The sequence below is a fragment of the Drosophila suzukii genome, chromosome 3 (assembly GCF_043229965.1).
Source record: "Drosophila suzukii chromosome 3, CBGP_Dsuzu_IsoJpt1.0, whole genome shotgun sequence".
Lineage (NCBI taxonomy): Eukaryota > Metazoa > Arthropoda > Insecta > Diptera > Drosophilidae > Drosophila > Drosophila suzukii.
In genome coordinates this window covers 87,736,684-87,760,379 of record NC_092082.1, presented here as the reverse complement: position 1 = coordinate 87,760,379, position 23,696 = coordinate 87,736,684, and the positions used below count along the sequence as shown (strand labels likewise).

The 23,696-nt window shown below is 45.8% G+C and overlaps 6 protein-coding genes and 1 long non-coding RNA gene across 10 annotated transcripts; 3 read left to right on the top strand and 4 right to left on the bottom strand.

Moving 5' to 3' along the window:
• Window positions 1–255: 255 nt before the first annotated feature.
• On the bottom strand, window positions 256–11,723 carry LOC108017449 (F-BAR domain only protein 2). Of its 3 annotated transcripts, none has more exons than XM_036818392.3 (13): window positions 11,582–11,723; window positions 6,241–6,538; window positions 5,621–6,181; window positions 5,362–5,557; window positions 4,649–5,263; window positions 3,734–4,000; window positions 3,204–3,309; window positions 2,795–3,135; window positions 2,560–2,732; window positions 1,758–2,494; window positions 1,362–1,697; window positions 1,069–1,298; window positions 256–1,009 (listed from the first exon to the last, which is right to left on the bottom strand). In XM_036818392.3, the coding sequence occupies exons 2-13, from the start codon at window positions 6,268–6,270 to the stop codon at window positions 912–914; spliced, it is 3,690 nt and encodes a 1,229-aa protein (XP_036674287.3). In that variant the 5' UTR covers window positions 6,271–6,538; window positions 11,582–11,723; the 3' UTR covers window positions 256–911. The 3 variants fall into 3 exon arrangements, with proteins under 3 accessions (XP_036674287.3, XP_065721545.2, XP_065721546.2); XM_065865473.2 differs by having other exon boundaries at window positions 4,844–5,263; XM_065865474.2 differs by lacking the exon at window positions 3,734–4,000.
• Window positions 6,658–11,722, bottom strand: Kdm3 (Lysine demethylase 3). Its single transcript, XM_017084537.4, has 2 exons — window positions 11,582–11,722; window positions 6,658–9,371 (listed from the first exon to the last, which is right to left on the bottom strand). Exon 2 carries the CDS (start codon window positions 9,354–9,356, stop codon window positions 6,792–6,794), a length of 2,565 nt encoding a protein of 854 aa, XP_016940026.4. The 5' UTR covers window positions 9,357–9,371; window positions 11,582–11,722; the 3' UTR covers window positions 6,658–6,791.
• A 54-nt stretch (window positions 11,724–11,777) lies between the features above and the next one.
• On the top strand, window positions 11,778–12,893 carry mRpL47 (mitochondrial ribosomal protein L47). The gene is made up of 4 exons (XM_017084542.4): window positions 11,778–11,945; window positions 12,024–12,306; window positions 12,358–12,635; window positions 12,692–12,893. The coding sequence occupies exons 1-4, from the start codon at window positions 11,842–11,844 to the stop codon at window positions 12,840–12,842; spliced, it is 816 nt and encodes a 271-aa protein (XP_016940031.4). The 5' UTR covers window positions 11,778–11,841; the 3' UTR covers window positions 12,843–12,893.
• Rlb1 lies at window positions 12,885–15,186 on the bottom strand. The gene is made up of 3 exons (XM_017084540.4): window positions 15,047–15,186; window positions 14,352–14,461; window positions 12,885–14,294 (listed from the first exon to the last, which is right to left on the bottom strand). The coding sequence occupies exons 2-3, from the start codon at window positions 14,376–14,378 to the stop codon at window positions 12,900–12,902; spliced, it is 1,422 nt and encodes a 473-aa protein (XP_016940029.4). The 5' UTR covers window positions 14,379–14,461; window positions 15,047–15,186; the 3' UTR covers window positions 12,885–12,899.
• Window position 15,187: 1 nt separating this feature from the next.
• Ras85D (ras-like protein 1) lies at window positions 15,188–17,611 on the top strand. Of its 2 annotated transcripts, none has more exons than XM_017084544.4 (4): window positions 15,188–15,330; window positions 15,655–15,983; window positions 16,171–16,427; window positions 16,488–17,611. In XM_017084544.4, exons 2-4 carry the CDS (start codon window positions 15,845–15,847, stop codon window positions 16,659–16,661), a joined length of 570 nt encoding a protein of 189 aa, XP_016940033.1. In that variant the 5' UTR covers window positions 15,188–15,330; window positions 15,655–15,844; the 3' UTR covers window positions 16,662–17,611. The 2 variants fall into 2 exon arrangements, with proteins under 2 accessions (XP_016940033.1, XP_036674288.1); XM_036818393.3 differs by lacking the exon at window positions 15,188–15,330 and adding an exon at window positions 15,406–15,424.
• A 473-nt stretch (window positions 17,612–18,084) lies between these two features.
• mfrn (mitochondrial iron transporter mitoferrin) lies at window positions 18,085–23,693 on the top strand. The gene is made up of 7 exons (XM_017084548.4): window positions 18,085–18,194; window positions 18,285–18,947; window positions 20,870–20,958; window positions 21,024–21,148; window positions 21,210–21,445; window positions 21,512–21,673; window positions 22,054–23,693. Exons 2-7 carry the CDS (start codon window positions 18,831–18,833, stop codon window positions 22,465–22,467), a joined length of 1,143 nt encoding a protein of 380 aa, XP_016940037.1. The 5' UTR covers window positions 18,085–18,194; window positions 18,285–18,830; the 3' UTR covers window positions 22,468–23,693.
• LOC136117056 (uncharacterized) lies at window positions 19,660–20,914 on the bottom strand. The gene is made up of 2 exons (XR_011603969.1): window positions 20,403–20,914; window positions 19,660–20,340 (listed from the first exon to the last, which is right to left on the bottom strand). It is a non-coding gene; the product is annotated as an uncharacterized lncRNA (long non-coding RNA).
• Window positions 23,694–23,696: the final 3 nt, after the last annotated feature.

Below are 23,696 nucleotides of genomic sequence, written 5' to 3'. Positions count from 1 at the left end.
TAATGATTTTGATTTCAGCATTCTAGGTTCATTCTATTTTCAACGGACTGCTAATTTCCTATACATATGTAGGTACCTTGTCAAGCGCCCCCCAAAGAGACCGAAACCAGTTTGTCATGTTCTTTGCCTAAATTCGATAATTAATTGATCGCCGGAGAAACGGCAGTCGCTGAAAACAGAGACAAACTCCTTATCCAGACGCCCGGTGACGAAAGAAATAGCAATATCCATCGAGATTCCAAGCGAGACGCAATGCAGGTTTTGTATCTTACATTTAATACATTTGGATTTGGTTGTGTGTACAAAAGTGAACATAAAATCAACGTTCGGTGTGTGGTTTTTAGATATCTACATAGCTACATACAATCATTCGTTTACATCATATTCAGTTAAACATAATAAATACATTTTAATAATATATACTCGCATACGTATATATATAACAAATAATACATCCAGATTTTGCAGAACCGCATTTGTGGGCCCCCAGCAGGCAGATTCAACATTTTCGCGTGAGAAACAGAATTTTGTGTGTATAAAAATACATAATAGGCCCCAATTTCAATTCACTTTGGATTTCATTTTGGTGGAATACGAATTGATAGAACTTGCGTCTTCCAAAGTCTGTATTTTTATGTACTTTCAATTTATGGAAAACTTAAAGTTTATCAATTCCCATTCCGCACTATGCTATCAAAATCGGAATCAAGAGAGGGGGGTGATAATAAAAAGCTCAGAGAAAACTAAGAGGGTTCCTCTATTCCTGTGCCTAATTAAATATGGTTTAGTCGTGTATATGTGTGTTGTCTCATATTTAAGATTAGTTACAAAAATTTCTCTAGTTTTTCACGAGCCTATTGCCATATTGCCATTTTCCGTTCCCATTTGCCGTCCACTGGAATTGGGAGCAACTAATTTGACTTTGCCGAATACGGACTGGTAGAACCCACCGACGGAGGCGTGGGCGTGGCTCCACTGCGAATGCCATCGCCCTCGCACACATATTTCCCTGAAATGGGAAAAAGTGTTATTACACCATTCATATGCGTTGTATATACTCAATCGCACCGGAAACGAATCGCCGCTTGACCAGCGATAAGCGATAGCCGCTGCCCTGGAGCTCGAACTCGATGCCCGAAAGTGTGGTGCCCTCGCAGTTGAACTGGGTGGCCAAGAGCGCCGGCGTGGAGGGACCATCATTGAGCTCTAGGCGTGCCCGCAGAGTGCCCACCCCACCGTCCTGGGAGTTCTGGGAGATGTCCGTAAAGTTCCACACCAAACGATTCGATTCACCCAACCTGAAAATAGAATAAGGGAAGTGTTATCTTTCTAAGTCCTACTTCCAAATCCTATTTGCTTACCAGGCGGAATGCGGCTTGGACTGGACATTGCGAACGGATCCATTGACGGGCACCGAGAGCGTGACATTCAGCAAAGGCGAGGCACTAGCCATGGCGTGATTATTGTACTTGTAGTCCACCTTGAGGGCCGTATAGCTGGACTCACACTTCCAGTAGCTGACCAGCTGGAAGGGACACGAGCTGGCTCCCGGCTTGGTGCGCACCTGATACTTGAGTATATCCACGTTAAAATAGGAGGCTGTCGGGTTATTCTCCGCCTGCCTTCGAAGCAGGGCCGTCAAAGCGCCCATATTGAATTCCAACATGGTGCTCACCGTGCTCGACTGCTGGCGATCTCTGTAAATAAACCACAAGGATATTTAGCATTACGATATAATTGACCCTCCCAAAACCTACATTTGCACCAGCTTTCCATTGGGCACCAGGTTCTCCAGATTCTGAACGTGCTTAATGCGAAAACCCAGCTTGGCTGGATTAGGATTATTGGCTAACAGGCCGGCAATGCCGGCTGGGAATGATAGCATCATATCACCGGACACCTTCACCTGGCAGCGCGACTCATCGCTGCCCCGGAAATAGGCGTGTATGATCTCGTGGAATGCCACCGCCAGCGGTATGGTGTCCGAAATACCAATTGTGAGTGGAGAGGGACCACGCGAGGAGCCCACTCCGCCGATGGCCGTGCGAAACTCCAGGCTGCCAATGCTCTCGGCTCGATTCATGGCCGTCACCACCGGAGCTGGGGACATTCTTCCGCGACCCGGTGCTGTCCCAGTAGCCGCAGGTCCGATGGCAATCATATCAGAGCGCCGTGATGGCGGTCGCGGTATGGCTATACTTCCACCAGCGGACGCCGAAGTCGGTGTTGGTATCTGTCTTCCGGGCGGTTTGCCCAGCGTCGCCGATGACGGCGCCGACATGCTCATGTCACCCAGCTCCGAGAAGATATCTCCCAGATCAGCATATCGACTGTTGGCCGTGTTGTTGGCATTATTATTGTTCGACAGCGTGGGACTCTGCAACGGAGCATAGGGATGCACACTGGCCGTGGGAGTGGAGGCATTCGATATCTCCGGGGACTGCTGGCGCGACGCGGGAGCTCCTCGGGCTGCCTGCAACTGTTGGCTGTGATGCTGTTTGGGTAAAGTTTTTAATTTAATTTTAAATTCTTATAAAAAGGGTAGCAAGTTATACTCACTGAAAATACTCCAGTTGGAGACAGTGAAATATTCTCCACGGTGGCCCGCAGCTCATCCACGCTGGCCGACATTGGCGCCTGACCATTCTTCAGGGGCTTAATGCTTACATGGATCCGTCGCTCCTGCTTGTCATTGTCCGAATCCGTATCCGAGTCGGAGTAGAAACTGCCTGCTGAAATAGTTTTCCACTTTAGTCGTACATAAACGTAGGGATGATTCAATTTAGGGCCTCACATTTGTCCTGACCCTCTTCCCACGCTATTTCCTTGGCCGGCTGTATGCTGAAGCCCTCCTCATCCACCTCGTAGCCAGTTCCAGTGCCACTTGTGGCGCCCGGAGCTGTGGTCGACGCCGAGTTGGTGAGAGCACCTGCATTGGGCAGGCTCCCACTTGCACCTGCGGCTACTCCGCTGCCCCCCATGCTGCTTGCTCCCGCCGAATCCACGCTTCCTTGAGCCGAGGTCACCGACAGGGCGGCCAAGCCACCACCTGCGCTACTGCCACTGGAATTCTGGGTCTTCATGCTGCGCCCATGGTCGTCATAGTCCAGCAGCGTGTTGTTGGCACGCTCCAAACTGGAAAATATAATTAAATAGTTCAAGTTAAAGAGAAGATTTTAGTTGAGATCGATTTCGAAACCCACCTGGTGAGTCCTTCCTCCTGTATGTGCTCGGCGGCCTCGTTGTCTTTCTTTTTCTTAGCCTTTTTGGTTTTTGTCTTGTCGCGGCGACTTCGTAAAATGCCAGAGACTGCCGGCGAAAGGTGATTTAGATTAACATAAGCAAACAAAGGGATTGTAAGATAACTGACTTTTTAAGCGAGCTAAAGACTAAAAGATCACACAGGAAAAGAAGGTGGGGTCTCAACACTTCGGTGTTCCTCAGTGTCAAGACTTTGGTGATGGAATAGTACAGTTGACAGTTGAAACTTAAATGTAATGTCTTCCTCAGAACTCAGAACTCAAACACCGCCGTAAAGTGCTTTTAAAATGGTTGAAGGTTAAACGAGGACAATAAGTTGAGCACACAGAAAAGCCTTTAAATATACATGTTAAGCCTAAAACATGCAATTTTTTCTTTGGGTGGTGGAGTTGTACAGGTGTTTTAGTAGTTGGAGGGGGGAATGGTGAAATGGGGGGCCAATCACTTTCATTGACATTCTTGTATCATTTACCCTGAGAGTTTGATGTGAATATATTTAAAAGTGACGTTGCACGTCTGGACGTTGTCGTTGTGGCGGTTGTTGCTGCTGCTGCAGATGTTGCTGCCGTAGCTGCTGCAGTCTGTTGTAGGTGCTCTTGCTCATTTAATGATTTCGATAGCTGCTGCTCGCTTGTCGTTGCGTTCAATTGCTTTTTGCCAGGCGCACCCGCCGTTGTTGCAATCGCAGTGGCACTTGCGGTTGGAGTTAAGGACTCTGCCGGCTGCTGTGGTGCCTGATCTAAAGTTTTGATTTCGATTAGTCGATCGGTGCATGGATGAGTGGATAATGGATAATGGATGATGGATGATTGGGATGAGCAATGGTGGATGCGATGGATGTGTACAAAGCGTGGAAGACGGAAATAAGACGGAGAAAAGCATAGAGATTAGATTGCAGTAGTTAGTGCTGTTAGTTCAATGGCTTGATGGCATTTGTGTGTGCGAGTTGATGTGCAGTATTTATGTGAAAGTCCCGAAAATTGTCTGATTGATTGGCTGGTGTTTGAGTGTACAATTTCAGATAGTAATAAACTAAAAACGAAACAAGTTTCAAATAAAAATAAATAGAATTGGATAAAATTATATACATGTGAGATATGTGTACTGAAACTGATCATAAAAGCAGTATTCAGTTTTCACTTCGAAATACTTAACATAACATGATTAGCGACTTTTTGTGTGTTAAGAATTTTAAATAATATAATTCGAAACAACCAAAATAGTTAAAATTTTGACTGAAGGTAAACACGCACATAAATATATACAAAAACATAATAGATAGACTGATAGACATTACAAATACACAGAAGAAACATTAACCATAAAATGTGGTAACCCAAAAATAATAAATAAAAACTAAAACCAATTAAAATCAAAGAGAATGAACCTTGATTGCTAGTATCCTCAGAAATAGGGGAATTTTTGGTGATATTGGTGGTGAGATTATTCGTGCCAGTTGTTGTTGTTGTAGTTGTTGCTGTTGTGTTGTTGGTGTTCAAGTTGTTGCTACTGTTGCTTGCTGTTGTTGTTGTCGTGGTGGTTGTATTGTTGTTGGTGCTGCCACTTCCGTATCCGCTCATACCAAAATTTCCGGCGCCAGTCGACGTCTGTGGCTTGGCAGTGGGCAAAAACCAGGATCGCAGACTCTTCACAGTGGATGTGGCTCCACCAGCCGGCTGCGACTGGCCCACCGTGGCATTCGGTCCCGCCAGCATGTCCGGTGATGTGGGACGTGGCGAACCCATGGCTCCCAGTATCGGATCCTCGGCATAGGGAATACTACCGCTGGCTGCACTTCCGCTGCCAAGAGAGATCGCCGCCAAGGCATCACCCCGCTGATCCATGGATACCACGCTGCCCGAGGCTGTTGCCGCTGCATTTCCAGCCCGCAGAGCTGCCTGAATGCTGGTAGCCGAATTTGAGTTGGATGCGGTGGCCGAGACCTGGGGCTGTTGCAGCCGAGAGCCACTTGATAGAGTCACATACTCCAACTCAGGCATTTCTGTAAAAACAATACAGTAAAAGTTAACCATAAATTATAATAAAGTAATACTATTACAGCTAGGTTATATATATATTAAGAGATATATTTTCCCTCACCTGGCTTCTCCAGACCAGTGTACTTGTTCAGCACAAACTGTTCCAGTAGTTTGTCCACAGACATGTCAACAAACTGCCTCTTAAAATCGGAATGTACTTGACCCACCATGTCGTGATTGTTCTGCAGCATTTCCAGATAGGTGGACAGAAACTCCTTCATTTGACGAAGATGCACCTCCTCAATCTCTTGGAAACGCTAGAAAGGAAAATTTAATTAACTTTAGCTTATAATCAAGTCATCAATTGCAGGGGTTTTTACCTTGCAGGTCTGTGTCATGCGTCTCTCGAATTCGTTCTTAATGGGGTTATGCTTGTCCAACAGAGTCTTGTACTCCTCCTGCAGTTTCTTTAGCTTACTCTCCAGCTTCTCGGCATCCTTGTGCGAGCCATTGTCCTTGCGCAACTTCTCCAACTCCTGAACCTTGCTGGCGTAAAGGTCGCGCAACTTTTGCACCGCCACCGTCGACGTTTGGATGGCTTGAACACACTCGAGGGTTTGGCTCTCCTCCTCCTTGACGGACTTGTGCTTCTTGTGCAGCTCGTCGGCATACTTGGCCACATCCTTGACCAGCTCGGTCAGCTTCTGCACCATTTGCAGGTGGAGGGTGGATAGCTTCTCCGCCGAGGTCCGCAGTATGGTCCACACAGGAGCAAAAGTACTGTTCAGTGTCCCAGCCTTGTGGGCCAGCTTGGACATCATTTTCGAGTTCTGCTCCTCGATGTTGGACTTTTCGCGCAGAAACTCGGACAGCTCCTTGCTGGCCACCAGGCCAAACTTCATGTTGTGGTACAAGACATCGTAGCCATTGTTTTTCTCGCCCTAGAAATTAAGTGTAAATGTATTTATCTATTAACACAACTAAAAGTCATTTGTCTTACCCAAAAATAATCGTTGAAATCCACCGTCATCTTAGTTGTATTCTTAATGTTTCAATCTATAGGCTAATTTAGCAAAACTCTTAGTTTCCTTCTCCACTTTCAGTTATCGTAAAAGGCTTTCTGGCGTTGTAATTGACTTTACTTCTCTAGGGGCCTCCGGTTAGTAGTACGATCTTTACGATGCTACAGTCTGTCTGGGATGGACTCCTCATCATCAGTTTCAGTTCCGTCCTCAGCATGCATGGGCATTTGTTGCTGGCGAGTATCTTATGTGGACTTAGTGTTTGCTATGTAGATACTGAAGAGTTCGTTTAAAATAATTAATACTAAATAAACAATAAATTCGAAATAGTTCTAAAATATGTTGCCTAAGTTAATCCCTGTACCGGGTGACAATTAAATAGATCCACAACACTATTTGTTTCTAAATAGGTATTTATTGAATTTTTGACAAATTAAAATCTTAAAAGGTAGAAAACAAATACAAATGTACAAATGATTTGCTGTAAGTAGAGGGAAACAACTAAAAACATGAAGAGTGATAATGAAATCTATTCGGCTTTAAGCTTTTCCATTTCCGCATCGATTCGCTCGTCCAGAGCTCTGGTGAGGATGGTGCAGCAATCCTTGATGGCATGGTAGATAATATTCTTGATCTGAAGCTTGTCCTCGTGATTTGTGTGGGAGTGCGAAAGTCTTCTAAACTCGTGAGTGAGATGGTAGCAGTGGGTAATGTTTTCCGGCGAGACAAAGTCCTCGGCAACCTTAATGCAATTGTGGAGATTCTGGACCTGATGAGGAGCTCCAGCCGGTATAAAAACCGCGTCTCCCAAACACTGGACAATGGGATGCCCCTCCACGCCATATTCCTTGAACAATCGGGCGCGCAACTTATCGTCCAAATACCAATTCTGATCATGAATTGGATCGTGATCGGGCTCCAAACGAAAGCCCTTCTCCAAAGTTACGCGGTTAAGTAAATCCCTTATTTTATCGGCATCGCGAGCCGGAAAGATGTGCCACAGCGCGCCAGGTAACACATCCGGCGATTGGCAACGAGCTCTGGTTATGTAATCGCATCCACCTAGAGCAATGGCTTTCTGCGTAGCCGCCAGCTGCGGCTTAGTATCTCCATCCTCGGGGATTCCCACATAAACCATTATGTTGACTGCATCCGAGATGTCCAAGTGAAGATTGGTTGTCCCCTTATCCGGGTGTAAAGCCGACCCGTAGGCATTATACATCTTCGGTCCCAAATCCGGTGGAACAAACATCTTGGGCAGACAACTGGCAATGTTTAGGTTGCCTGTACGCAGAGTGTACTCCGGCATGGGCAGTCCCTTCATCAAATCAGCAAACCTGGTGGGCAGTATTTCGGCAAAATCATCACCTGGCGGCCAATCCTTTAGCTTCAGAAGCATGGGCTTGCCATGAGCATCTAGCAGACGCTTGTTCATACACTGAAATCCCTCCCAAAAATGTCGCATCGGCTGATTGGGCACCAGATTTCCATTCAAACAATTAATAAGATCATTGGGCTTGTCGCCAAAGTCGCGGCAAAAGGCCTGCGGATGCCATAGGTCTAAGTTCAAAGAGCGAGCCACCTCCGAAATCATCACTGGCTGACCGCACTTCCAAACCTCCTGGTAAAGGACTCGGTTATCCGGATGCATGGCGTCGGTGAGGCGCAGCAACTTGCCATCGCAGAGCCACTCGTGAGGAACTCCCGGTGCCAACTGAGTGGAGTGGGCCAAAGTCATGGCCCTGGGTGGAAGGAACCTTCTCAAGCCGGCCAATCCCTTTCTCAGAAAATTAATGTGCTTGAAATTGTCAAAGGCCGTTGTAATGGGGTCCTTTCCCAACGTCTCCTTGGTCCAAACTCTTCCTGGCACATAATCTATGCCCCGCTCCCTGGCAAACTCCAGCTTCTTGGCGTGCAGCTGATCGAGGCGCTGCTGTTGGTGTACCTTCTGCTCGGAAGCCAGCGACGAGAAGCTAGTGTGTTGCTTCAACTGGGACTCCTTAATCATATCCTGAATCAGCTCGTTTAGCTGAGCGTCCTCCACCGCCTGCTTGCTCAACAGACAGCCGCACACCTGTGGCACCTGCCACAAGGTCCGCACCTCGTGCAGCAGCCTGCCCAAGACGTTGAGGGCATCGCCGGCTATGATCTGGGTCAGCATCAACTCGGTGAGGGCGTGCTCCTGGGGCCCACTGGGATCGGTGCAGAGCAGCCAGTGGTACTCGTCGCATCCCTTTTGGGCTGCGTTCTCTGCACGACGCAGTCGCTGTCCCTCCTTGCGATCTTTGAAGCAGTCGAGGCACACTCCAAAGCCACACTTGCTACAGGTCCAGTGGTAGTTGAACAGCGTGGTGTCACACACGTCACAAATCTCTCGAGTGCCCTTCACGGCCTTCTTCCAAGCGATGGTGCCGTCCGGGTTCTGATGCAACCGTAAAGCCTCCGCCTCCTGGCGCCACAAATAGCAAAACTGGTCGCCAGCATGGAGCAGAATGTACCTGCAGACCTGTATGTCCATATAACCGCTGGTCGGGGCAGTATTTTTATCTGGCTGCCAAATGGCAATGTCCTCCGGTGAGGGTTCGCTGTAGGGATTGGGAAAACCAACCACGCCCAACTCGCCCTTCTCGTTGAACTGGAGGCGTCGAAATTCATAGAACCGGCAGTAGACATCGCTTACTGCGCTGGTCTCACCCTCCTTGGTGGCCAGGTTTCTTCGTCGGCACTCTCGACACTTGGGAATCGGCGAGGAACCTGGTGGTGGCTGGGTCTGCTGCAGCTTGAAGCAGGGCAAATCTTGCAGAAATATCGAGCCACTGGTCCGGAACTCATTGTGCCGCTGCTGCTCTTCCTCGGTCAGCGGGGGCACTTGACCCTGGCTCTCTTCTTCCTGTGGAAGTGGCTGTTCCGCCCTTGACGACGGTTTCTCAACTTCCCGGCAAGCTCTCTTTGTGGACGCTGCGTCATTGGATATATGTATCTCGATAATAGATCTCGGTTCCGAGCGAGTGGTCATTGGGGATGTGGAAGAGGGCACGGTGCGCTTGCGGCTCGTTCTTGTGGCGACAAGTGCCGCCAATTCTTTTTGCGACATTTTGATCTCTTCGGTCTTTGGTACCGAGAAAAGAGTAAAGAAAAGAAAGATCGAGGTTTGAGGTTTTTTTTGTGTGTGAAGTCTTTAACTGGCGACCTGGTAATGCTTCCCATGAGGAGGTGGCTGCTGCTCCGTGCTCCCTGCTCTTTCTCCATTATACTTTGTTTACTTTTCGCCTCGCCACTTGTTTTTATTTTCGCGTTTGGTTGAATTTCGCGCATCTTGCACACGGTTACAACGCGCCCGGTGTTGCAACATTGCCGGTAATGTGGCGAACAACTTTCGTTGGCTTTCTTCTTCAATGCACACGCACATTTAAATGAATAGAGCAGAGCTTCAAGAGAATACAGCACAACTACTCACTGCCTCCACATTACCAGGCACACAGAACATGTTTAGAACTAGGTTTACTTAGCTTATATTAGTTAAATACTTAAAGTATTTTGCATATAATCTACACATATACTTAGTAGATATGAATTATTGTTATTTTACTAATTATGGTAAGATAGTAAAATGGAACCCATTACCAGCCTAAATGATCTCAAAACTAATATATATTTTAAATACCACACCATATAATTAGCGGTCGTATAGCTTGTTGTTTGATGTCATCCTCTTATATACTTTTATCAGTAAAATTCGTTTACTTTAAATAATACCCAAACAAACTGTGTGCTTCTAAATAAACAAATACTTGTAAATAAATAAATCATTACTGAGTTTCTTTATCAGCATGCTATTGTTTGTCTAGTAGATCACGAGAAATCCATAAATTAGGGAAGAAGTTTGAATATAATTTAGCGGTTCATCAAAAAATCACGTATACGACACGATGAGCCATTTGTTTTAGAGTGTGTTGTCATAGTTACAGTGATATTTCTACCAGTTATATGTAAGTATTAGTGCTTTAATTATTTTATAGTATATATAGTAGAAGCCATTTTATAAATTTTTTTTGGAAAAACTGAACATGTGCGATAATGAGTTGTCAGGGGTAAAGATAAACACAGTCCATAAAAAAGCCACATGTACGATTTATCGCCATAATATGGGCGTCGCAAACTAAAAACTGGAGGAATACTTGATAAAGCCGCTCCAGAATCTGTCAGAATGAGTTTGGAGAACCTTATATTCCGCTATTTGTTGTTACTTCTATTAGGAACATGATAATCAAATGGGACGCAAACGAAAGGTTATCGCACGATATGACAAGGTTTCCGGGGGATTGGACTGGGGATTCGGTATGGGGACCAAGAGATCTGTTAACAGGGGTTTGGGATTATGGATTTGGTATAGGGACCAAGTGCTCTGTTAGCAGCGGCAACAAGTGTCACCGAAAGTCCAGCAAAGCGAACCGGAGGAATGCAAGGAGGCCGAATAATTGAGGCGACACCGAGAAATTAACCCCAGTAACAGAAAAAAAAAGCAGAAGCAGAAAAAACGCACACATAGCGACACTACACTACAAACATAAAGACTTGTTTGTGTTTTTGGGCGTTCACCGTGGAAGAGCAGAAAAGCCTTACGAAAAGCGGGAAGAGAGAAATGAGAAGAAAAACAGGAAGCAGAGAAGGCGAGAAAAGAAAACCCTACAAGATACTCCCCCTCTTCCCCAACCCCCTCACCCCTTGCCAAATTGATCAATCAATTCACTCGCTGACCTTTTAATTCAATGAAGGTCTGCTTTTTATATAACCGCCACGGCACATCCAATAAACAATTGTAACGCCCAAATATACACTTTTTCTGCTCTTCTTCAATAATAATGCTGCCTGATAACGCGGCGAGATAAATATTTATGTAGCCACACTGCACTGCACACTAACAATTCGGAGCAGCTCGGCAACACTGTCCAATTACTACATCGCTCTAGATTTGTTTTTTTCCCCCGTCTCGTTCAATGAATCTGTTTTGGCTCGCCTATTTAGAGGTGCAAATTCCTCAAATTTGCTGTGATAAATGCACAATTAATAAGCACTTGGCTCACTGCAGGGAATGCACTCGTTGCAATTCAGAACCGCTGGCTTTGTCGAGTTTTATCAATTTAAATTTGTGTACTGAATGCTACAAACACCAGCACACTCACACGCACGCACACACACACAGCCACACGGAAAACTTGGCGTTCCTGCATACAAAGTGGATTTGGGATAGAACAAACAAGCGAAATGTCCAGCTACTGATAGCTCCGCCTTTAATCGGGGAGCGGCCACTTCACTTACATTTACTTATTGCATGTTGTGTAACGCCTTGAGTCTAACTTCTGTAATACTTTGCCCGTGTAAACTTCAGTCGATTTGAGTCGAAAAATTCGATTTTTCATTAGCAACTAGAACTGGAACTAAGACGATAGCCAGGTGATACCATCGATTATTGGCACTTGGGGGGTGTGGCAGCCCTGGTAATAGATTAGTGGATACCCAAACCAGCGATAACAACAATCGATTGTGGTTTCAGCTCTAACAGCTGTTCGGTGGGAAAAATGTCTTCGGCGTTAATAAAATGTTTTAATTTGGCTAAAACTGTGGGAAATGCGACGGTCAAGAGTATTCTGGCCGCTCCCAAGCAGCCTTGGCAGGCCTGCAGGTGTGTCCGCTCAGACAAACCTGACTTTCATACAGGATAACTAACAGAAACGCGTCTTTGTTTTTATGTAATATGTAGTGCGGCTGCCCTGCAAACGCCGCATGCTCCAATGGCCATGCAGATGCACACCTCCCCCGTTCGCCGGGATCTGATGGAGTTCTTCGACGACAAGAAGAACTGGAGCGAGAACGAGGTCAAGGTGGGGCGCGCGTGGCGCACGGAGGAGCTGCGCATCAAGTCCAACAAGGAGCTGCACCAGCTGTGGTTCGTGCTCCTCAAGGAGCGCAACATGCTGATGACCATGGAGCACGAGTGCAACGACAAAATGGAAGTCTTTCCCAGTCCAGAGCGCATCGATAAGGTAGGCTGTCACATGATCCCGGGGAGCTTTATGTATAACTCTTGTTTGCAGGTGAAAATCTCCATGGAGAACCTGGAGACGGTGGTGAGGGAGCGCAACAAGGCCTACCACCTGCTGGAGACCGGAGAAACCGGTGAGCGGCCCCAGAAGGCCGTGAAGAATGCATTTGGACTGCAGGTCAACTACAGAAGCTGCGAACACGTCCTGCCGCCCTTCATGAACCTCAAATGGATCAAATCCCGCAACATTGGCTTTGGCGGTCGGGCTGTAAACAGATTCCTGCTGAAGTACCGCGAGAAGTTGTACAATGCCAAGCGCAAGGCCAAGAAGTGGGTTATCTTTTGGCTTTATTAGGAATTTCAGCGATAACCTTGTTCTTTTGCAGCCGCTCCCGCAACGAAGTCATGATGATCCTGCGTCGCAATCCCAACTTTGACCTGGATGCGCTGCGTCGCCAGTTCCCCGATGTCAACGTGGACAAGCTGCGCAACGAGGACAAAATTCGTGGTCACTATGTGCCCAAAGTTGGTGTCTGATCTGGAGAGGATTGCAGTTATTTAGTGATTAAAACAACAAAATACCATCAACATTTTTTATTCGTCGTCAAACTTAATCTTGGTGCCCTGGAATGCGGCTATTTTCGGCTTAAACTTCTGCTTGGCCACCCAGGAAGGGTGCATGCCATCGGTGGATAAAGGAGGAGCAGTGGAACTCGAAAGATTGATGCTGGGAGCCGTAATTTCTGCCGCCTGGCCATCTTCTCCGAATGTTATCTTCTTGCCCTGGAAACCACCGATGATTGGTTTCTGCTGCTGCTTGGCCAGCCAGGAAGGATGACGGTCGTCGGTTGGCTTTTTCGCTTTGAACTCTGGCTGTCTTTCCGGTCTTTCCCGGTATGTATTTGTCCGTCGATCCTCGTTGCGGAACTTTTTGACTGGCGGCGGTCTCTGTTCCTCTTCAGCTTCGCTGTCATTGTCGCCGGAAAGAACCACGGCGGTGGACAAGTAGGGCTGCCCTGATTCCGTGATGAAAAAGGGATCGACTACGTGTGTGGGACGATTGCTGTCAGGTTTGGGTTCATCTTCGTCTTCTTCAATGCTAGGCTGCCTTTCTGGTCGAGGCTTAGGCTTTTGTTCTCTGACTGGCTTTCTGTCCACAGGTTTTGGCTTAGGTTCCTTCGGTTTGACTTCTTTTTGTGGTTGTTTCTGCAGCGGTTTTGTGTTATTTTCCTTGACTTTTTCTACAGATTCCGTTTTGGGAACTGGCTTAGGGATGTCTGGTTTTGGCTTCTCATCCTTTTTGACAAGAGGTTTATCTTTCTTTATAATCTTTTCTTTTTTGGCAATTTTCTTATCCTTCTTTTCCTTGTTAGGAACTGCAGGCTTCTCTGTTTTGGCTGGAGTCTCGGAGATATCTTGCTTTTCATCCTGGCTGACTTGAACCGCAGAAGTAGTATCCTCCGATGCTGCCGTTGATGGAACTTCTGAACCCGCCACTTTGTTCTGCTCCAACCACTCCAATCTGTTCTTGGTTAGAGCCTTCTGCTCCTTCAGCTCCTTGCGCTTTCTTTTCCGCTCCTCAGTGCGTTCGATTTTGGCCCGTCGCTTGCTTGTCTCCAGGATCTCCTCCCGCCACTTGGCCTCCTTGTCGGTGCTCAGCTCGAGGGCCTTCACGAACGTGTCCACCAGTCCGTGCATCAGTTTGTTTAGCCGCAGCATGGCGATGCCCAGTTCATCCGGAGTGGAGCGCTCGCTGGCTAGCACCGCATTAGGATTGGTGCCCTCTTGAAGGAGACATTCACGTACTAGGTCCAAACATTTCAGTGCCTTCAGCTGAGCCAGGCATTCGCTATATTTGCGCAGACGGATCTTCTCCTTGTCGCTGTCCGGTTTTTTGGCCAACACATCTTTTGTCTTTCGCAGCTTCTGGACGAGCTTGGCGATGGTCTGGGCGCGTGCCTTTTGGATCCCCTTCTTGTTGGTTATCACCTGTGCGAGTTCTCATTGATAAATAAGCACTAATTTTGATATAAAATAATTATTTACCAAGTTGTTGAATTTCAGTCTGTCCATGCTGTTTTCGTAACAGTGGTGGGCGATCTAGGAGGCACAGGTTTGCGTCCGGGCTAAGAACTGTTTATCAAGGAGATGCCAACCTGGTTTATAACCAAGATGGTTATTTTTACTAAATAATTCATAATCGAGATTTTTTCTGCTTTTAAGCCAAATATTCATAATAATCGCCCAAGCAATAACCGACTGAATCCGAAAACAAATTAAATAGCTTTTCTGCCCCAATAGTCCAAACCCATCGATAGTGCCGGCCAGATACCACCCATCGATATCGATAGTGGCATCGGCTTGGTGCCATCGACGCATCGATGTTTCTGCACCTCACCTCTAACGTACAGCCTAGATTTCATCTCTTCTCTCTACGTTACGTTTTTTACTGACACTTACGCTGAGGCTGTCTCCCTTTTTCACTGACACTTACGTTGGCTTACGTTTTGCTGACACTTACGAAGCATCTTGCATCTCGCTTTTTCACGACACTTACGTACTACGTAACACGCGCACAGCAGTTCGGTTCAGTTCAAACCCCATCAAACCCAAACAGTCAAACAGTCCACCTCTAACGACAGCCTAGATTTCATACGATATATACGATATATATATTTACTGACACTTACGCTGAGGCTGTCTCCCTTTTTCACTGACACTTACGTTCGGCCGACACTTACGTTTTCTTACGTCCGCTCCGAGAAGTCCTGCTCTGTTTTGCTGTTTTTAGATTTGTTGTTGTAGATTTCATGTACATTTTACATACGAAATTATTGTTTTCCTGTGCTGTTAATTGCAATTACACGGAATTGCACGGAAATTAAAAGGAGTACCGCCCGACGCACCGTTAGCCGCGAACGTGACGTGAAACGCGCCCCAGCAACTGCGCCGAGCGCCAGAGCGAGAGAGGGAGAGAGGAGCGGAAAACAAGGAGGAGCTAGCTGAAAAGGCAGCAACAAAGAAGGTCCGCAGGCAAAAGGAAAAATAAAGAACTAACGAGAAACGCGAAAAACAACGCTGCCTGGTTAAAAAAAACGCCTAAGCTGTGAGAGTTTGATGTAAATTTGCATTAGGGGCCTGCAGCGCCCGAGTTTAATTTTCAGTTTGAGTCATTGATCTCTTCGCTTTTTTTTTTTGCCCGTCTGGCTGTGTGCATGCAGTAGTGCGTGTGTGCGAGTGAGCTAGTAAGCGCCAGTCGCAGTGACTCAGTGACGTGCATTAATTCCTGCCTAATTATGCCTTTAATTTATTTTAATCAATCTTAATTAATAATTTACTCCACTTGCAGCCCATACCATACACACATTCACACATTCACCCACACAAGCGCACGGAGAGAGAGACTGCAGCTGCGGGCGCTCGCAAAAGAGAGTAAAGCATCGATCGCGAGAGAGAAACTGTGACTGCAACTGTGACCGCGAGTGCGACTGTGACTGCGACTGCGACAGCGACTACGGGCAATCGAAAACGGATCCCAAATGACGGAATACAAACTGGTCGTCGTCGGTGCCGGAGGCGTGGGCAAATCCGCGCTCACCATCCAGCTAATCCAGAACCATTTCGTGGACGAGTACGATCCCACAATCGAGGACTCCTACCGAAAGCAAGTGGTTATCGGTGAGTACTCCAAAATCTGGTTATAAAGGGTGCAGCGGCCACCGGAAGCGGATTTCAAACCTCCAGGTCAATAAAAGACCTGCTGATTTGGGTTTCCCCTTGCAAATACGCCAATCACGTGGACAATCGTTTCTAGTATAACTTAAGTAAGTGAAACCGATTCTAATGCTCTACTGTTCCCCTGCAGATGGAGAGACTTGCCTGCTGGACATCCTGGACACCGCCGGCCAAGAGGAGTACTCGGCCATGCGGGATCAGTATATGCGAACCGGCGAGGGCTTCCTGCTGGTCTTTGCCGTCAACAGTGCGAAATCCTTCGAGGACATCGGCACCTACCGTGAGCAGATCAAGCGGGTGAAGGACGCCGAGGAGGTGCCCATGGTGCTGGTGGGCAACAAATGTGATCTGGCCTCGTGGAATGTGAACAACGAGCAGGCAAGAGAGGTGAGTTCAGGCAAGGGCCTCTTAATGATTCATTAATCCAATCATTATCTCGCTTCCTAGGTGGCCAAACAGTACGGCATTCCATACATTGAGACATCCGCCAAGACGCGCATGGGCGTGGACGATGCATTTTACACACTGGTGCGCGAAATCCGCAAGGACAAGGACAACAAGGGACGAAGGGGTCGGAAAATGAACAAGCCGAATCGCAGATTTAAATGTAAAATGCTCTAAACGGCCTCGCATCGGTTATAATTCACTTTTTATTTCATCAAATGTCGCCTGATTGTCTGTATGTGCGTCGGCGAATCGCCGATCGTCTCGGGATCGATGGTTTGTCCATTCTGGACGGACACAATTCGAAAAACACACACATGTGGGAGCGTGTTGGTCGGTGCAATTGTCAGATAAAAAGAGAGAAATTGTAATTAATTTAAGTAACTAGAGTTTTATGTACGTCGAAATGATTTTGTGAATGTGTGTGTTTTGTGTCGTTTGAAAGGCTGCGAGGCGCCCTTTTAAGAGTATTAACAATAACAAGCAAACAAAAACGAACGAAGCAAATCGAAAATGAAAATGAATATGTACCTCTACATAAAAACTATGAATACTGTTGTAACTGCCTTGGTTCAGCTGCTATATCCGTTTGTTTTCAACCAGCACTAAACTCGATTCTATGTTGTTTGTACTTTACCAGATAGTCCGTGTTTGAACCCAAATCGCGATGTAAACAAATATTGTAAACTTTTCGAGCCCTGTTATCAATTGGTTTTTACCCGTCGCCATATACAATCTTTTACCGCACACATGCACGAGCAGAATTCCATTAGTATTTGTATTCATTTCACAATTAGGGAAGCAACAAACAAACAGCCGATAAGCTCACAGCTCGCACAAACGAGAGAATTCGCTAGCCCCAAACTAGATTTCTGTTGGGCTAAACACATTTCTGTGGTGCTAAGACGATAAAATTAAAATCCGCATGAGTTCTTCAGAATATGCCTTTCTTTCTACTTACCATACTGACAGATCAACCGGAGAGAAAACAAGCAGCCAATTAAATTTACATTATATAGTTTGCTTTAAGCTTTTTATACATACATACATACATTTAATATTTAATTTTTTGTATTAATTTTTGCCATACAAAAAGGAACGAAATAAACGATTGTGTGTACTATTTAGCCAATGTGGTTTTAATGAGTGGTTCTTTGGTAATGTGATTTACAGAGCAACGTTATTAACCTTCGTACAAACCCGATTAATATAATTTAATAATTAATGAGTTAAGATTAATTTAAATTTTAAGTTGCGCGCGTAATAAAACAAAATGGCTATATTTCGACTCGACTTTTCGAAGTCTTCGAAAAATGCCGAAAGCCTATCGATAAAAATTGTACAGCTTTCGACTTGTTTCCACTGTTGATATTTTGGAGTAACGCGATAGCTAACGTGTGTGTGCTACCACTGGAGTAATTCGTTTACAATAGAATTTAAGTGTGAGACTCAAACAATAAAAAATTATTTCGGGAATATTATTATTATAACTGAATACATTAAAGTGTCCTCTTTGTTTTTTAGGATAACAATAGTTAATAGTTAATAACAAACATCGATGTAACATCGAAGATGCCCGCCCAAACATCGATGCTTCGAAAATATCGATGACTTCGATTTCGGCATCGATGGTTCTCCGCCTCTAGCACGAGGCTTGTTTATTGGGCAAAATTTAATGATTCCCTGTAATCATAATCATTCAACACTTGCGTGAGTTGCCAAACACCGACCCGACCATACCCAAATTCCGTTTCGGCCACAATAACCTAATCTGCCTCCAACCGACTCGTATATATCCAGAAACCATCCGATCCGCAGCAGCAGTAGCAGTTCATCCGAATCAGGGGCCGCGGGCAGAAAACGGAAACCTCTTCTTCGCTCCGAAATCGAGTGAATCGGGGAGCGTGTCGTCCATATCGTCGAGTCAATATATGCTAGTCGTGGTGCAGCAATAGCACCAGCAGGGCAGTAGCCGCAGTGTCAATTAGTAGTTTCGCATAACACCACCTCACGCGTACGCTCTGCACCACCACCACCCCCCGAACACCCGACCGACCGCCCGCCCACCCGTGAATCGTCGTGATATCCGTGTTATACAACAAAATTGTTCCGTGCTCAACATACGCCGGCTAAAAGTCGCCCCGTAAATCATTGCCCATCTTCGCCAGGCGGAGCAACCCGATCCTAGCGGAGAAAGCGGTTCTACAACTGAAACCTGACTTGGTAGAACTGGTCCGGACTATCAGGTCATCGTAAGAGGAGCAGCCACTGCAAGGGCACAACCGCAATATTCGCACACCATCGGTAGTATAGCTGTATCACCGCCACAGCCGGATCGGATCCACCATGAACATAGACGACTACGAATCGCTGCCCACCACCAGTGTGGGTGTCAATATGACGGCGGGCGCTATTGCGGGCGTACTGGAGCATGTGGTCATGTATCCGCTGGACTCCGTCAAGGTGAGAGAGCATTACCGCCGCCCGGTAATCGGAGGACGAGCATAATGAGCAGCACCCCCGACCCTAAGGCCATAAACCTAACCTCACTAACAATCGGAATGTTTTGTGTGTGCCGCCGCTGCTTTGGCATAATCGTGATGTAATTCCTCGGGTCTCGAGTGCAACCAAGAGTTCCGTACCCCATTTCCCATTAAGAGCTCTAGGTGGTATAGCCGCTCGGTGCGCTTATCGGGGCACGTTCCATTGGTTTATGCTGTGCCGATAAGATTAGCCCCCGTCGTTTCTCTGTCCAAATGGATGGACTATCTCTTATCGGTAGAGTTCTGATCGTTCACCTGAAAATTCGGTAGACCCAAGTACATATGGTTGCTACTTAATTACATGCAAATGTGCCATTGCTACCTCGTAATGATGTTCGTCCGATAAATGTGAATATGTATATAGGTACATAGGTTTATATACCCCCTCCCTAGAATACCTATTATTGACCGATTCTTGTTTCGCTATATTTCACTCAGCTGGTCGGTGGCTCGAGTATTTATTGATTTTCGTGGCCACATGTGTCAATCGCGCAAATGACAGCCGGCAGGCAGTTGGGTGCCAGTTTAAAGCCTGACCGGTATTCCCGGCGTCATCACTATAATCTATAGTCCCTCCACAGTCCGATTGACGAACTAATTTCGTGGAGTTACGAAAGCCAGAACGGAAAACCTTTAATTGACCAGCAATTGAGGCGCTTTTATTCGCGATGGTTTATAAATAAATACTGTCATTCTGATTTCACACTTTGTGCCCCTTATCAGGGGTACTTATTATCGGGATGAATGAATCATTTTGGCCCCACATCTCCTCGCAGCCAATCCTATCGAGAATTTATGTAATAGAGACTTCTATCAGTTTGTCGTAGTACTTTTTAATTAGGTTTCCTCCACTTGAGAGACTGTTTTTCACCTTGAATTGCTTTGTCGACTTGTTATTGATAGCAGCCACCCAGCCAGCAGATAGATAAATGCATTTGGGCCGTATTCCAGGAAATCTTATCTTCATCGCAAAGCCAACGTCTCCATGATTTACAATATGGATGCTGCTCTCCGCTTTTAGATATAATTCTATCTGGTTTGCCTGCCCGACAGACACGCCTTTAAATAAATGCAATTAAGTATATATAGATACGTATGTACAATGTACATCATGTGTAATCGTAAACTACGTAGACAATTGCAAATCTGTAGGCCCCGAGTGACTTGCTTATAAATCAGCGAAAGTTTTCCCCCGCAAACACACAATTATATACTTTTATATTCCATTGATATCGGTTATTAGTCCCTGCTGTTGTTAACCGATTGTAGACCGAGCTACCTATTCATGGGCAAGCCCAGAAAAACTATGACAGCTTTAATTAAAGTTTAAATTAGTTTATTTTTTGGGCTGATCTAATGTAGTTTTTAATAATACCTCGCTCTTTTTTCTGCCATATTGCACAACGCTTCACATTTCTTAAAGACCGTAACTGCAGTGCAAGATTAAAATAGTTTCGGGAACCACCCAATCAATTCTGAACAACAAATCATGATGAGAGCACGTTCTGAGGTCTTGACAATGTCAGCGGAAAAGCAGAATATTGGACACCCCCCACAATTGTATTCTTTATTATTTATCATGAGTAACCATGACTTGCAGAAGAACAATAAAAAGAGAGTCTACTCACTTCACTTCCCTAGACTTCATTTGAGTTTTTGATAATACGCGAGAGAAACGAGTTAGTAATTCTGACGAATCACTTATACCGGTTAACTGCCCGGTATAATCTAGGACAAACAATGGGTAAATTAAATAACAAATACTGCAGAATACCCATTGTTAAATGCACAATGCAAATATTGGCACAATTATATTAAACGTTCTATTATTACCATTTATAGACGCGAATGCAGAGCCTTTCGCCGCCCACACAAAACATGAACATACTTTCAACCTTTCGGAACATGATCACCCGTGAGGGCATACTAAGGTTAGTAGTCACATATCTAAAATACCAAATGACAGATCCATTCTAATATATTTTGTTACTTACAGGCCCATTCGGGGAGCCAGCGCTGTAGTATTGGGTGCTGGTCCAGCGCATTCGCTGTACTTTGCTGCCTACGAAATGACCAAGGAGCTCACGGCCAAGTTCACATCAGTGAGAAACCTCAACTATGGTAATTTTAAGGAGTACATATATCAGCGACAATGGTTCCTAATGTACCGAATCCATTGCAGTGATTTCGGGAGTGGTGGCCACCCTCATACATGACGCCATTTCTAGTCCCACGGATGTGATCAAGCAGCGAATGCAGATGTACAACTCACCCTACACATCGGTGATATCCTGCGTGCGGGATATCTACAAGAAGGAGGGCTTCAAAGCCTTCTACAGAGCCTACGGCACGCAACTGGTCATGAATTTACCATATCAGACAATACATTTTACCACTTATGAGTTTTTCCAGAACACAGTAAGTTTGCCTTAATTCGTTTATCCTTTGAAATGCATATATTTATAACATTATTATTTATTTCAGTTGAACATCGATCGCAAATACAATCCCCCAGTGCACATGGCAGCGGGTGCTGCGGCTGGCGCCTGTGCGGCGGCTATCACCACGCCCCTGGATGTGATCAAGACGCTACTGAATACACAGGAAACTGGACTGACGCGCGGCATGATTGAGGCCAGCCGAAAGGTGAATATCATACAATAAGAATATGAGGGATTGTGAAGTTAAGAGCCCCTTCAATCTAAAATTTTGTAAGCTTCGTTCAAAAAGTAGAGGTTCATTGTGCAAAAACACATGTAGTTCAAATTAATACTGAATTCTCTCTTTAAATAAGTATCAATTTGTTGCGTTTGGTTAATGTTTTACGATGATCGTTTTAAAGTAATGTAAATCGGTAGAACCTGTTTTTCTTTAGAGTCACCTTACTCTCGAAAATGTCTTTTATAATTGCTTTAGATAATCTTTTAATACTTTTTAATTGCTGAACCTATAACCCTAAAAGCAGCGCCTTCTTCAAATATATACAGTTGCTAACTTGATTTCTAATGCCCTTTGACCTCTTCCAGATCTACCACATGGCTGGTCCATTGGGCTTCTTTAGAGGCATGACCGCCCGCGTGCTCTACTCCATGCCCGCCACGGCCATCTGCTGGTCAACGTACGAGTTCTTTAAGTTCTACCTGTGCGGCCTGGACGCCGACCAGTACAAATCGTCAATTACGGGCCGCTCGGAGCCCCGCAAAGCGGAGTACGTGCTGCCCACGACTGCGGCCGAGGAGCAGGGCGATCAGGATCGGGAGTCGGTGAAGGAGAAGGACACCGCAGCGACCCTGCACCCCGCCCCGCCCTCGGTGAGTGCCTCCGGTGCCATCAAGACGGTATGCGAGCTGTCGACGCGACCCGCCGGGCCAACAATCAACCTGCACACGCGGCACACGGACGTGAAGAGTCCCTACGAGAGGGGCTTCTCCAGCACGTAGGCGGCGCCAGTGGGCGTGGCCGCGAGCGGGGCCTGCGTTCGAAACGTTTGCAGCAGCAGCGACAGCTAAACCTAAGCGTAGCTATTAGTTGGCGGTGGGGATCGGGGAAGCTGGGGTGCGATTGTGGGGGCCTTTTTGGGCAGGCAGGTGGACGACACGGTGTTCGAAACGCCTGCCGTTCCGCCGACCACCGCCTGGCCACCACCCCACTTTTAGCCCACGCCCACCCGAACCCAGCTGCTTGTATGAATACTCTGCGAGGAGTCGGTGAGAGAGTTTTATCACTCCATAGTCGGAGGTTAAATCGTAGTTGTTGTTCTGCACAAAACTCTCGCTCTCACACACAACACGCAAAACTCCAAACACAACAAACACACACCTTACACCTCACACCACCCCACACACACACCCACACACACACAAAGACAGTTTTAGGCAAAGTGCGAAATTCTTGTTAAAAGTATATGCTAATGATAATACTGTATCTATGTTATTTCGAAATGAGAAAACCTTCTGTAAAATACTATTACCTATGTATTACAACCTTTGATTTACTACATTTATATATATTTTTTTAAACAAGTTTCAAAGTATATATATATGCATATATTTATGTTGATCGTTGTAAAGTAATCACACACGCGCGAAGAGAAGAAAATTCAATAATTTGTAATACAATTACACCTTAAATCTTCAAACTGAGATGTTACAAAAAATATATAACGAACCGCAGCTACAGCTCCCAGAGAACTACGTCTCCCCCAGATGGCCGAATCTAGACCCCATACCGATACTAACTAGCCAGCCCCAATCGTAGAGTAGTAGCCTAGCTATGTCGGTTGTCCCTATTTCAGTCACTCGACTGCGATTGCTAATAGCTGTACGTTTTTTCAATCCACGGTTTTAATCGATCATCACACATTATCTTTCGTCTCAGTGCTAGAGTTTTCATCCCTTGAGTAGCAATCGCAGTCTGGTTTCGGGGTTAGGAACAACCGGAATCCCCCAGATTATACAATAACGCATCATATTATTACGTTCACTGTTATTTTTGTTTATATATATGCATAATATATATATATGGATATGCTACACCGGCGATTATTAAACTGTAAGGTGTAGCTCTAAAATTAAAATTTTATTGTTAAAGAATTCAAACGAAAACAAAGCGGAAGCGCAAAACCATTGGCAAGCGAAAAGGCCCATTAAACACGGATGAAAGAAGAGAT

Bases quoted from the DNA above. Each gene is read 5' to 3' on its own strand.
- Rlb1 (XM_017084540.4), bottom strand. From the start codon at position 14,378: ATGGACAGACTGAAATTCAACAACTTG. The intron at 14,295-14,351 runs GTAAATAATTAT...GAACTCGCACAG, and splicing joins GACTGAAATTCAACAACTTG to GTGATAACCAACAAGAAGGG.
- LOC108017449 (XM_036818392.3), bottom strand. From the start codon at position 6,270: ATGACGGTGGATTTCAACGATTATTTTTGG. The intron at 6,182-6,240 runs GTAAGACAAATG...CTTAATTTCTAG, and splicing joins ATTTCAACGATTATTTTTGG to GGCGAGAAAAACAATGGCTA. The intron at 1,698-1,757 runs GTAGGTTTTGGG...GTTTATTTACAG, and splicing joins AATGGAAAGCTGGTGCAAAT to AGATCGCCAGCAGTCGAGCA.
- Ras85D (XM_017084544.4), top strand. From the start codon at position 15,845: ATGACGGAATACAAACTGGTCGTCGTCGGTGCCGGAGGCGTGGGCAAA. The intron at 15,984-16,170 runs GTGAGTACTCCA...GTTCCCCTGCAG, and splicing joins CCGAAAGCAAGTGGTTATCG to ATGGAGAGACTTGCCTGCTG. The intron at 16,428-16,487 runs GTGAGTTCAGGC...CTCGCTTCCTAG, and splicing joins ACAACGAGCAGGCAAGAGAG to GTGGCCAAACAGTACGGCAT.
- Kdm3 (XM_017084537.4), bottom strand. From the start codon at position 9,356: ATGTCGCAAAAAGAATTGGCGGCACTTGTCGCCACAAGAACGAGCCGC.
- mfrn (XM_017084548.4), top strand. From the start codon at position 18,831: ATGAACATAGACGACTACGAATCGCTGCCCACCACCAGTGTGGGTGTC. The intron at 18,948-20,869 runs GTGAGAGAGCAT...TACCATTTATAG, and splicing joins ATCCGCTGGACTCCGTCAAG to ACGCGAATGCAGAGCCTTTC. The intron at 20,959-21,023 runs GTTAGTAGTCAC...TGTTACTTACAG, and splicing joins ACCCGTGAGGGCATACTAAG to GCCCATTCGGGGAGCCAGCG.
- mRpL47 (XM_017084542.4), top strand. From the start codon at position 11,842: ATGTCTTCGGCGTTAATAAAATGTTTTAATTTGGCTAAAACTGTGGGA. The intron at 11,946-12,023 runs GTGTGTCCGCTC...TGTAATATGTAG, and splicing joins CAGCCTTGGCAGGCCTGCAG to TGCGGCTGCCCTGCAAACGC. The intron at 12,307-12,357 runs GTAGGCTGTCAC...TCTTGTTTGCAG, and splicing joins GTCCAGAGCGCATCGATAAG to GTGAAAATCTCCATGGAGAA.